The sequence below is a fragment of the Macaca nemestrina genome, chromosome 18, assembly GCF_043159975.1.
Source record: "Macaca nemestrina isolate mMacNem1 chromosome 18, mMacNem.hap1, whole genome shotgun sequence".
NCBI lineage: Eukaryota > Metazoa > Chordata > Mammalia > Primates > Cercopithecidae > Macaca > Macaca nemestrina.
The window spans coordinates 87,781,246-87,794,262 of record NC_092142.1 but is presented as its reverse complement, the minus strand read 5'-3'; the positions used below and the strand labels follow the sequence as shown (position 1 = coordinate 87,794,262).

The following is a 13,017-nucleotide window of genomic DNA, read 5'->3' as shown; positions in this document are numbered from 1 at the left end:
CACTGCAACCGCTGTCTCCCAGATTCAAGCAGTTCTCCTGCCTCAGCCTCCCGAGTAGCTGGGACTACAGGCTCCCACTACTGTGCCCAGCTAATTTTTGTATTTTTAGTACAGTTGGGGTTTCACCATATTGGCCAGGCTTGTCTCGAACTCCTGACCTCAGGTGATCCTCCCTCCTCAGCCTCCCAAAGTGCTGGGATTACAGACGTGAGCCACGGTACCCGGCCAGGACTTTTTTTTTTTAAGACAAGGTGTGGCTCTGTCACCCAGGCTGAAGTGCAGTAGCTCGATCACAGCTCACTGCAGCCTGAAACTACTGGGCTCAAGCAATTCTCCTGCCTCAGCCTCCTGAGTAGCTGGGATTATAGCCGCCCATCACCACACCCAGTTAATTAATTTGATCTTCAATCACTGATACCCTTTCTTCCACTTGATTGAATCGGCTATTGAAGTTTATGCATGCGTCATAGTTCTTGCGCCATGGTTTTCGGCTCTGTCAGGTCATTTAAGGTCTTCTCTACGCTGTTTATTCTAGTTAGCCATTCATCTAATCTTTTTTCAAAGTTTTTAGCTTCCTTGCAATGGGTTCAAACATCTTCCTCTAGCTCAGAGAAGTTTGCTATTACCTTCTGAAGCCTAATTCTGTCAGCTCGTCAAAGTCATTCTCCATCCAGCTGTGTTCCGTTGCTGGCGAGGAGCTGTGATCCTTTGGAGGAGAAGAGGCACTCTGATTTTTAGAATTTTCAGCTTTTCTGCTCTGGATTCTCCCATCTTTGTGGTTTTATCTACCTTTGGTCTTTGATGCTCGTGACCTACAGATGGGGTTTTGGCGTAGATGTTCTTTTTGTTGATGTTGATGCTGTTCCTTTCTGTTGGCTAATTTTCTTTCTAAGAGTCAGGTCCCTCAGCTGCAGGTCTGATGAAGTTTGCTGGAGGTCCACTCCAGATGCTGTTTGCCTGGGTATCACCAGCAGAGGCTGCAGAACAGCAAATATTACAGAACAGCAAATATTGCAGAACAGTAAATATTGCTGCCTGATCCTTCCTCTGGAAGCTTCGTCCCAGAGGGGCAGCCATCTGTATGAGGTGTCAGTCAGCCCCTGCTGGGAGGTGTCTCCCAGTTAAGCTGCACGGGGGTCAGGGACCCACTTGAGGAGGCAGTCTGTCCGTTCTCAGAGCTCAAACACTGCTGGGAGAACCACTGCTCTCTTCAGAGCTGTCAGACGGGGACGTTTAAGTCTGCAGAAGTTTCAGTTTCTGCTGTGTTTTGTTTAGCTATGCCCTGCCCGTAGGGGTGGGGTCTACAGAGGCAGCAGGCCTTGCAGAGCTGCGGTGGGCTCCGCCCAGTTCAAGCTTCCCCTGCCGCAATGGCAGACGCCCCTCCCCCTGCCAGGCTGCCGCCTCGGCCTCGCAGGTCGATCTCAGACTGCGCTAGCAGTGAGCAAGGCTCCGTGGGCGTGGGACCTGCCGAGCCAGGCACAGGCTATAATCTCCTGGTGGGTCGTTTGCCAAGACCGTTGGAAAAGCACAGTATTTGGGTAGGAGTGTCCTGATTTTCCAGGTACAGTTTGTCACGGCTTCCCTTGGCTAGGAAAGAGAAACCCTCCAACCCCTTGCACTTTCTGGGTGAGGCGATGTCCCCGCCCTGCTTCGGCTCGCCCTCTGTGGGCTGTACCCACTGTCCAACTGGTCCCAAAATTATGAACCCAGTACCTCAGATGGAAATACAGAAATCACCATCTTGTGCGTCGATCACGCTGGGAGCTGCAGGCCGGAGCTGTTCCTGTTCGGCCATCTTGGAACAGAATTCCCTCGCCCAGCTAATTAAAAAAAAGATTTTTTTTAGTGTCTGTCGATGAGACCCAGGTTGGCCTCAAATTCCTGAGCTCAAGCGATCCTGCCCCCCAGCCTCCCAAAGTGTTGGGGTTAGAGACATGAGCCACTGTATCCAGCCCTTTTAGGACTTCTAAGGGGGAGAAGAAAGGTGGTTCCCGCCCATGGTGCCCTGTGAGGGTTCTAGATGTTCACATGGTAACCTGCTCACTCTGCAGGGAGGCTGTCCACATCTGCTTTTCATAGCCGAGAAAGCTGTCGATAAATAACGGAAGAACGGGGTCAGCAGATGAGAGCTGGCCCAGCAGCCTGGGACGCTGTCCTCAGAAGGCCCATGTGTGGGAGGTTGCCCTCGGCTGGCATCTGCGAACAGGAGGTCCCCCTGCTGTTCGCTGCTACGAGCCGCCCACCTTGCCACACTGTTTTCACAGACACCATGATTTACGCCCAGCACCCTCCTCCTGGGCATCAAGAGTACCAGGCAGAGGGGGCCACACCGCCAGCCCAGGCAAAAGCCCTGGGAACTGAGTCTCACACAGCTTCCCCGTCAGCATCTGGCACCTGTGCTTGCAGCCCGAGCGTCCGTATGGCTCCAGCTTGGGGAAGGTTCCACGCTGCGCCTGGTCTTCCCGGCCCTGCCCACGCCTCTTCCCCTGGCTAATGCCCTCCCCATTGTAAGTCATGGCAGTGAGTGGGACTGTCGCCGAGACCTGGGATTTCTCCCAGCGAGAGTGCTCCCCTTGCGGTATCTTCTGAGTCAGTGGTGAGCATGGATCCCATTCCCTTGAGCCCTGGGACTCCTCCCCTGCAATATTTTCTGAGTCAGTGATGAGCATGGAGCCCGCTCCCTTCACAGCATTTTCTGCCACATCCATTCATGTTATTTGTGGCCTGGAACAGGTAGGAGAATGACCCAGGTGAGCACAGGCAGACCCAGATGCAGCTCTGCTGACTGCCGACCTTCTCAGGAGACCAGCTGCACCTCGGGAAGCCTCAGGACGCAGCCTGCAGGGAGGGCTGGGCACATGGCACCCAGTATTCAGATGTGCGGCCTCACTCCCAGTCCGAAGAGAGCCCAGCAGTGGTCCTGGACGTGGGCAGACAGTGTAACGAGTGAAACGTACTGCTCCCTCCCATCCCAGGCCTCGTGCCCTCGGCCCACCTGCCATTCTCTACTCTCCCACCTGGACTGGAGATGGCAGGAAGTGCAGAAGCCACCTGGGAGAATGAATCTGCACACGGGGAGGTGAAGGGCAAGGAGCTCTGGGCGTGTGTGGCCGCCCCCCTCAGGCTGGCCTCAGGGAACTGCGTTGTCCCAGTCTGCACTGCGGGTTTCTGCTGCCTCAGCGGGATGCACCTCGCCGTGACGTAGGCACATTTGCCCACCGCGACTGTGTGCCACTGAGCCCAAGGTTCCTTCTCAGCCCATGAGCAGCTCTGCGGGCATCCTGCCCCCACTCCTCCCACCTCCCTTTCTTCCTCATCAGCTTCAGGGGACACCTCTCTCCAGGTGCCTCCTCTCATTGCAGCCTCCGTTGTCCTCAGATAGAAAAGCCATTTCAGTGACTTCAAAATAAACCATCTCAGGGCTGGGCATGGTGGCTCATGCCTGGGATCTCAGCACTTTGGGAGGTGGAGGCGGGCAGACTGTTTGAGCTCAGTTCACTCAAGACCAGCCTGGGCAACATGACAAAACTCCATTTCTGTCAAAAATTCAAAAAATTGGCCAGACACAGTGTTTCACGCCTGTAATCCCAGCACTTTGGGAGGCCAAGGCAGATGGATCACCTGAGGTCAGGAATTCAAGACCAGCCTGGCCAACATGGTGAAACCCCATCTCTACAAAAAATACAAAAATAGGTGAGCATGGTGGTGCGCACCTGTAATTCCAGCTACTCAGGAGGCTGAGGCAGGTGAATTGCTTGAACCCAAAAGCCGGATGTTGCAGTGAGCCAAGACCATGCCACTGCACTCCAACCTGGGTGACAGAGTGAGAATCCATCTCAAAAAAAAAATTAAAATTAAAATAAAATAAAATGGCCGGGCGCGGTGGCTCACGCCTGTAATCCCAGCACTTTGGGAGGCCAAGGCAGGCGGATCACGAGGTCAGGAGATCGAGACCATCCTGGCTAACACTGTGAAATCCCGTCTCTACTAAAAATACAAAAAAAAAAAAAACTAGCTGGGCGTGGTGGCGGCGCCTGTAGTCCCAGCTACTCGGGAGGCTGAGGCAGGAGAATGGCGTGAACCCGGGAGGCGGAGCTTGCAGTGAGCCGAGATCGCGCCACTGCACTCCAGCCTGGGCGACTAAGCGAGACTCTGTCTCAAAAAATAAATAAATAAATAAATAAATAAATAAATAAATAAATAAATAAAATAAAATAAAATAAAATTAGCTGGGCGTGGTGGCATGTGCCTGTAGTCCCAGCTACTCAGGAGGCTGAGGTGGGAGGATCACCTGAGCCCTGAAGGCAGAGGTTGCAGTGAGCCAAGATCGAGCCACTGTGCTTCAGCCTGTGTGTCAGAGTGAGACCCTGTCTCAAAAAAAATAAACCATCTCAAAAGGGACCCAAAGCTGAAAGGTCCAAACAGAATTGTGTCCCATGAGACATGAAGGGCCTTTGAGAGGAAAAAGCCCAGACCTGGCTCTGCTCTGGGACTCCACACGTCAGGAGGAGCCGAGGTGAGGAGCAGTCACCCTGCCAAGCTGAGCCTTACGGGCAGGGGCCGCATAGCCTGTTATCCACCGGGGGCACTGATCATTGCATCCAGACAAAGACCAAGGTGTGACCATGCAGACCTGGATGTCCGTCCAACCACCCACGTGCGCCCAGAGCGGCCGGCTGTCCTCCCGTGGTCCCCGGGCCCAGCGCCCGTCCCTCCTGCAGCCAGTCAGCACGCTGCCGCTCCTGCCCAGGCGAGGCCTCCACTCTGTTTAGACCCCGTCACTTCACACAGGCCCTGAGGCTTCTTGTTCTTTGACTTAGCAGGACCCAGCGAGTCAAACACCCACCGGCCCTGACCCAGGAGTGTCAGGGGAGCCCCCAGTCCATCTGCAGAAAACCAGGACACCTGCACTTCCTCCTCCTTTTATAGCTGCTTTGCTGAGACGGAATTCACTGGTGAAAGTGTGTGGGTTGTTTTTAGTGTGTTCTCAGAGTCGTGCAGCCACCACACATCGTCACACCATCTTCGTCACCACGGAAGGAAGCCTCAGCCCTGATGGGGGTCACTCCCTTGTGCTCCCCGGAGCCTCTGGCAGTCCCGCTCCCCTTTCTGTCTCGAAGGATCTGCCTTTTCCGACGTTTCAGGTGAATGGAATCGTACGGTGTGTGGGCCTTGTGTCTGGCTTCCCCTCGCACGGGGTTTTGGGGCTTCACACACATCTGCATCAGGACTCCATTCCTTCTCGTGGCTGAATCATGGTCCACTGTGCAGAGGGACCACGTGTGGCCGAGGCTTCCGCCCGTGGATGGGCATCTGGGCGTTTCCAGCTCGGCCGCCGGGGAGTGAGCTGCTGTGGGTGTTGGTTCATGCACAGGTCTCCGCGTGGACACACTTTTCAGTTCTGCTGGGCTTGCACTGGGGAGGTGTTGCTGGGCCACGTGGCCACCCACGTGGTGCTGCCAGAACTCTCCTCAGGGGCTGCGTGTCACGTTCTTACACAATGTGTGAGGCCCCAGTTTCCAGTGAGTTCCCTTTTTTTTTCCCCCCCCAAGGCGGATTCTCGCTCTGTCGCCCAGGCTGGAGTGCAGTGGCCGGATCTCAGCTCACTGCAAGCTCTGCCTCCCGGGTTCACGCCATTCTCCTGCCTCAGCCTCCCGAGTAGCTGGGACTATAGGCACCTGCCACCACGCCCGGCTAGTTTTTTTTTTTTTTTTGTATTTTTAGTAGAGACGGGGTTTCACCGCGTTAGCCAGGATGGTCTCGATCTCCTGACCTCGTGGTCCGCCCGTCTCGGCCTCCCAAAGTGCTGGGATTACAGGCTTGAGCCACCGCGCCCGGCCAAGTTCACTTTTAATGTTTTATTTTGTTTGTTAAAAATCAGCCTTAGACAATCATCGATCAGACTCTGTTTGGTCCCTGTCGTGGTGAATTGTAGTCACCAAAGTGAGCCTCTCTCCGGCTCTTTGAGCACCAGGGCCCATGGAGCCTGTCTTGGGGTCGTTTGAAATGGTGGAAACTTAACAAAGGCCTAGATGGGCAGGTGAGACCCACTCGGCCTCCAGGTACCACCCTCCTGGAGGTCCCTGCTGTCCATGCGGGTGGCAGTCCTGCTCTGTGGGTGAGTCCCAGGGCCAGTCGTGGCCGGAGGAGGCTGGATGGGGCGAATTTGGAGAAAAGTGGCAGTTTTTTTGTTTTTTTTTTTTTTGTTTTTTTTTGAGACAGGGTCTCACTCTGTCGCCCAGGCTGGAGTGTGGTGGTGCAGTCTCAGCTCACTGCAATCTCTGCCTCCCGAGCTCAGGGGATTCTCCTGCCTCAGCCTCCCAAGTAGCTGAGATTACAGGTGCCTGCCACCATGCCCGGCTAATTTTTTGATTTTTTATAGAGATGGGGTCTCACCTTGTTGCCCAGGCTGGTGGACGAAAGAGAAAAGTATTTTAGAGATTTAAAAAAGAACCATAGGTGTGGGTTCTAACGCACTTCAGAGCTGCAGGTGGAGCTGTTTGCATTCCTCCTGAAGGCTTCGGCTCCCGGACGTGGCTGGGCTGCAGAGACTGGCTTTACTAAGAGGTTTCCCCTCCCTGCCATCCAGGTGTGTCCACAGGCGTCCACACAACCAGGTGTGGTGAATGTCTTTTCACACCAAGTGGGCTTCTCAGTGACCCCCTGGCCACACCCCCATCTCACCCATCCCAGGAGCCTCCTGGGACCACACACAGGAGTCGGGAGCTTAACAGAAACAGAAGCACGACCGGGCGCGGCGCTCACACCGGTAACCCCAGCACTTTGGGAGGCCGAGGCAGACAGATCGCCTGAGGTCAGGAGTTTGAGACCAGCCTGGCCAATATGGCAAAACCCCATCTCTACAAAAAAAATACAAAAATTAGCCGAGCGTGGTGGCGGGCGCCTGTAATCCCAGCTACTCAGGAGGCTGCGGCAGGAGAATCGCCTGAACCCGGGAGGTGGAGATTGCAGTGAGCCGAGATCGCGTCACTGCACTCCAGCCTGGGGGACAAGAGCAAGACTTCGTCTAAAAAAAACAACAAAAAAAAAAAACAAAGAACCAGAAATGCATTCTCCCTTGGTCTGGAGACTGGAAGTCTGAGCTCAAGTTGGCAGGAGCTCACTCCCTCGGAGACCTGCAAGGGACCCTCTTTCCCCTGCAGCTTCTGGGGGCCCCCAGCCATCCCGAGCCCATGGCTGTGTGTCTCCCACCTGTGACCCTGTTGCCACACAGCTGCCTTCGTCCTGTCTCCTATAAGGACTGCAGTTGTATGGGATGAGGGTCCGCTCCCACATTAATGACCTCATCTTAATCATATCTGCAGCAACCCTGATTCTAAGGTCATGTTCTGAGATACGCTGGGGCCGAAATTTTAGTATAACTTTCGGGGATTCAGTTCCACCCATTAACACTGATGAACTGTGACTTATTTAACTAAATCTGTTGTTCCCACTGTCTCACCCACAATTTTAAATTTGTGTAATGGATTATAGCCATAATTATTTCCTTAGGATAAACTGTTACAAGTGGAATTGCTGGGCCATGATCTTTTGTTTTGTTTCGGTGACAGGGTCTCACCCTGTTGCCCAGGCTGGAGTGCAGTGGTGTGATCATGGCTCACTGCAGCCTCAACCTCCTGGTGTGAAGTAATCCTCCTACCCCAGCCTCCTGAGTAGTTGGGACCACAGGTGCACACCACCACACCTGGCTATTTTTTCTTTTTTAGAGGTGGAGTCTTGCTGTGTTGTCCAGGCTGGTCTCGAACTCCTGGCTTTAAGTGATTCATGCCTTTTTTTTTTTTAACAGAGTCTTGCTCTGTCACGCAGGCTGTAGTGCGGGGCGCAATCTTGGCTCACTGCAACCTCCGCCTCCTGGGTTGAAGCAATTCTTCTGCCTCAGCCTCCCAAGTAGCTGGTACAGGTGCCCGCCACCATGCCCAGCTAATTTTTGTATTTTTAGTAGAGACGGGGTTTCCTCATGTTGGCCAGGCTGGTCTCGAACCCTAACCTTGTGATCCGCCTGCCTCGGCCTCCCAAAGTACTAGGATTACAGGCGTGAGCCACCACGCCCAGCCCCATGATTGCCTTTTAAGATAGGATAGCTGCACTTTCACTAAGAGGTTGGCCAACTCCAGCCCATGGGTCAAATGTGGACCCACCTGCTGAGCTTTTGTTGTTGTTGAGACGGAGTCTCGCTCTGTCGCCCAGGATGGAGTGTAGTGGTGCAATCTCGGCTCACTGCAAGCTCTGCCTGCTGGGTTGAAGTGATTCTCCTGTCTCAGCCTCCTGAGTAGCTGGGACTACAGACGCCCACCAACACGCCCGGCTAAATTTTTGTGTTTTTAGTAGAGACGGAGTTTCACCGTGTTAGCCAGGATGGTCTCGATCTCTTGACCTCGTGATCTGTCCGCCTCGGCCTCCCAAAGTCCTGGGATTTCAAATGTGAGCCACTGCTTCTGGCTCACCACCTGCTGTTTTTTGAACCCATAAGCCAAGAATGGGTTTTATAATTTTAAATTGTTCAAAAAAAACTGAAAGAATAATATTTTGTGACATGAAAAATTATATGAAATTCAGATGTTGATGAATAAAGTTTTATTGGCACACAGCATGCACGTCTGCTCGAATGCTGGCTGTGGCAGGGCTGAGGGGCTGTGACAGCCCCATATGGCCCAAAAAGCTGAAAAGATTTGCTGTGAGGCCCTTTACATAATGTGTTTGCTGATGCCAGCTCTAGATATCTATATTTGCATTCAAATTGGTTTCAAAAATAAATATACAGCTGGTCCTGAGAACGTGGTGGTGAATGCAGCTGAGCTGGGCCCATGAACATGGTCATTGTGTTTAGAATACGGTGTCCTTCCCAGGTGTTGTGTGTTTGTGCTGCCGAAGCTACTGAAGGTGGCCTGTAGAGGGCAGGGGCCCAGGCAGGCACAGACACTTAACTGATGTCTTGGTTGGTGGCGGGAATACGTCCTTAGGGAAGGAAGACAGGCCAGGTGCAGGGGCCTCGCGGTGTTGGCTTCCACCAGGCTCCTGCTGAGGTGGGCGCCCAGGGAGACGGCTGGAGGATCCGAGGAGAGCCAAAGCCCCAGGTGGTGCCCTCCCCTCCTCCTAGAACAAAGACCGGGCGCACTGCCTGTTTAAAAGCACTTTTTTCAACAATACGCACTGCGAAGTTAGAAGAATTTTTCGGTGAACACCGGCCCTGCCATTCACCCCCGGAGTTTGCCGTGGGCATTTGCTGTGCTGGCGCCATCACCCCGGCATCACCCCGCCTCCGTGCCTCCTGCCCTGTGCTCACCCGTCCTCCTGCTTGGGCCTTTTATTGTAAAAAACAGAACGTCAAATTGACCATGACAGCCACCTTGAAGTGCGCCACTTGGGCACTCAGTACGTTCACAGCGTGGTACTTCCATCCCTTCTACCTACTTCCGAACATTCCGTCCCAAGAAGAAACCAGTACCCAGCAGCGGGCCCTCCCCAGCACCCACCCCCAGCCCCGGCAGCCCCTCAGCCACCTCCTGCCTCTGCAGACCGGCCTGTTCCAGAGGCTTCCCATGAGCAAATCCCAGCCTGTGTGGCCCTGGTGTCTGCTTCCTTCCCTCGCGTGGAGCTTTCCAGGGCCGTGCACCGTGCGGGACGCCCTTCCTTTTGATGGCTGGGTGGTGTGCGGTGGTACGTGCATGAGTTTCCCCAGACGTAACACGTTACCACAGGCCGGGTGGCCTCAGACAGCAGAAATGGATTCTTGCTGGATTCTGGAGGCCAGAAGTGCACAATCAAGGTGTCAGCCAGGCCCCCTGTCTGAGTCTCTCGAGGAGGGTCCTTGCTGTCCCCTGGCTGGTGGCTGCACCGCTCCAGTGTTGGCCTCGGCCTTCACCCGGCATCTCTACTGCACATCTGCATCTCTAACTCCCAGTCACAGGATTGAGGGCCCACGCTGGTCCAGCGTGACCTCATCTTAGCTCGCCACATCTGCAAAGATCCTACTTCCAAATGCAGCCACACCCTTGTAGTACACACGGGCCACACTTTGTCGTCCACCGATGGGCGCTTGGGGTGCTCCTGCCTTTTGGCCACTGAGTCGCGCTGCCCTGGACGCTCGTGTGCAGGTCTGTGTGTGGACGTAAGTTTCAGTCTCTCAGGTGTACAGCTAGGAGTGGAATTGCAGCGTGGAACTGCAGGGCCACATGGCAACTAGGCTTTTGGGGGACAGTTACCGCTCAACTTTGAAATCTAGGTTTGTACAGACATACGAGGGCCTGTGTGTGTATGTTGAAAAGAGACGCACGTGTTAGAGGCCATCTCCCCGCGAGCATGCAGATGTTGGTGTCAGGCTGGGAGGAGGCAGACGGACACGTTCCCCACGTGAGGACTGGGAGGAGGCAGACGGACGCATTCCCCACGTGAGGACCAAGCAGAAGTGGAGGCGAAAGCCAGCGTGGGCTGACCGTGGAGTGGCCCCATTGTGCACACACGCAGGCGCTGCTGGGGTTTAGCCAAGCTCTGCCGCTGGCTGGGGCACAGGGTGGCGCTGGCTCCCACAGTCCCCGATATGCTCTTGGCACCACGGACAGCTCCCCAAGCCAGAAGCACCAGCTGCAGAATGTGCTCATTCCTCCTCCCCATGTTCTTCCCTGCAGATGGGATGGGGCGACCTCGGGGTGTACGGAGAGCCCTCCAGAGAGACCCCGAATTTGGACCGGATGGCTGCAGAAGGGATGCTTTTCCCAAACTTCTATTCTGCCAACCCTCTGTGCTCACCATGTAAGTCAGCGGGGCCCTCATCCCCAGAAACGGGTGAGCCCAGCAGGCCGAGGCCTCCTAGGTCCTTCCAGCCGTGACTCTGGGCGGCCACATCAACCTTGTCTACTCCTACTACTGCAGGGAGGGTGGCAGGTGGGCTCAGGCCTTTCTCATCAGGTCCCAGCCTGGCTCCGTGCTGTGTGGGGTGCGGCACCTGCTGGGTTTTCAGGGTCAAAGTTGCGGTGTTGGCTGCTGTCCTGTTTCCCAGAGTCGAGTGCTGTGGCCGCCTGGGGAGAGGCACTGCAGTGTGGCTCCGTCTCAGGGTACCGGGGAAGTGGGGGTCCTGCTTCCTCCCTCCCCGGGGAGAGTCTCTCCTACCAGAGACGACACACGTGGTATTGATCATGAGGAAGAAGGGAAGGCAGGGTACGGGCCGCACTCGAGGATGGAGGCATGCGGACCTGCGCACCCAGTGGGTGTCCCAGGAGCCTTGGAGAGGAGACGGCATCTTGGGGACAACGCTGAGCTGCAGGGCCTGAGGGCTGCGTGTCTTTCAGTGTATTGGGTGCTGTGCCCCACCTAGGTGGTGGAGATGCTAACAGGGATCGACCGGCGTGGCAGCCCCTCATAAACCTGCGTCTGCCTCATCTGTCACGCGTCCGCCTACTGGTGGGGCTCTTGCTGACGGGCGTGTGGGTCTGAGCTGCACCCTTCTTATCCAGTTTCTGTTTCTGTCACCTTCTCATAGCCAGGGCGGCACTGCTCACGGGACGGCTGCCCATCCGCAATGGCTTCTACACCACCAACGCCCATGCCAGAAACGGTAGGCTGCCTGCTGCCACCTCCAGGGTCCACCTCGGGGTGCAGGGTTGGGCAGGTGGGGTCCGGGTGGTGCCCGGGTCTCTGGGACTCAGGTGGAAATGAGGGCTCCCCCAGCTGGTTTCCTTCCCTGCCCTGGCCCAGTGGGGACGGAGCAGAGGGTGCCCAGTCTGGCCTAAGGAGCTGGGCCGGCACCCCCACCCCAGAAGCTCCACTCTCCAGGCAGGTGAGCCGCACACTTACAGAGAAACTGGGGCTGTGGTGTCAGCAGCAGTTCTGGAATGTTCTGGAATTGCTGTGCTCGGGTTTGGATGGGCTCCCCAGGGGCATCTCATAGGGGAAGTGGGATTTCCAGTGGCCTTTGAGGAAAGGGAAGGACAGGGGAGGTAGGGGTGGGGCAGTGAAGCGTCATGTGGCGTATTCCAGATACCCCTGGAGATCAGGCAGGCAGGAGGCTGGCCTAAGAGGCAGGATAGGGCCTGAGGGCAGGCAGGAGGCCTAGGGAAGGCACTGGGGGGCACAGAGTCTGCTCCGTGCCCGCCCTCTGGTGATGGTACTGGCTCTGAGGGGTGCCTGGAAAAATCTGGGAAGTTCCATGCCCTGTAGATGCACAGTCCCCAGGCCCAGCCTTTGACCCCGAGGGGCCAGTGTCCTGTTAGGATGTGTGGACGCAGCCCCCAGGCCCAGCCTTTGACCCCGAGGGGCCAGTGTTCTATTAGGATGTGTGGACGCAGCCCCCAGTGTCCTGTTAGGATGGGGGTGGTGGCAGCTTCTCGGGGTCTCCTCGGGGCTCACCCAGCGCTGCTCTTCCAGCCTACACGCCGCAGGAAATTGTGGGCGGTATCCCAGACTCGGAGCAGCTCCTCCCAGAGCTTCTGAAGAAGGCCGGCTACGTCAGCAAGATCGTCGGCAAGTGGTGAGTGTCCGGCCATGCCTGCCCGGGCGTCCTGCTCCACCCACTTCCCGGCCTTGGTTCCAAGGGGCGTGGCCACAAGTTTCCAACGAGGAAGGCGTCTTGGGTGGGAAACGGAAGCTGATTCTGAGTGTGTTCAGGTGTCTCCAGCGTCCCTGTGCAGGCCGGCATGACCTTGCCAGCAGGATCTCAGGTCACCAGGCTGGGCCCGCAGCTGCAAGTGTCTTGCAGCATCAGACTCCACAGGCCTGTCACTGTCCCTCGTGTCATGGCCCCCAGCATCCGCCACCACCTCACCCCGGCTGCCTCTTGCCATGTCGTCCTTGGAGGGGTCACGTCGTTACACATAGGAGCCGTGGAGGAGGAGCTGTCTGTCTGCCCCAGGGGCCTGTTGGATGACAAAAGCTCTGGTCTAAACCACAAAGGAGCCACCAGGAAGGAGAGGAACAGCCCAGCAGTTGACGAAATCCTAACCCGTCGAGAGCTCGGGTGCCGCACAGCCCCCAGGCCGCAGTTTCAGGCGCACGGGATGTTTC

General features: G+C 55.9%; 1 protein-coding gene across 12 annotated transcripts in view; it reads left to right on the top strand.

Annotated features, from left to right (window-relative positions):
- LOC105488842 (galactosamine (N-acetyl)-6-sulfatase) overlaps window positions 1–13,017 on the top strand; it is a 52,748-nt gene that overhangs the window by 3,775 nt on the left and 35,956 nt on the right. For 10 of the 12 annotated variants that reach the window (XR_011616690.1, XR_011616689.1, XR_011616688.1 and 7 more), the window contains exons 2-4: window positions 10,647–10,803; window positions 11,498–11,572; window positions 12,382–12,484. Coding sequence is in view for 6 of the 12 variants with exons in the window: in XM_071085102.1 (XP_070941203.1) it covers window positions 10,647–10,803; window positions 11,498–11,572; window positions 12,382–12,484 (335 nt within the window). In the remaining 6 variants the exon portion in view is untranslated. The remainder of the gene's footprint in view (window positions 1–10,646; window positions 10,804–11,497; window positions 11,573–12,381; window positions 12,485–13,017) is intronic. The other 2 variants (XM_071085103.1, XM_011753313.2) reach the window with 1 other exon arrangement.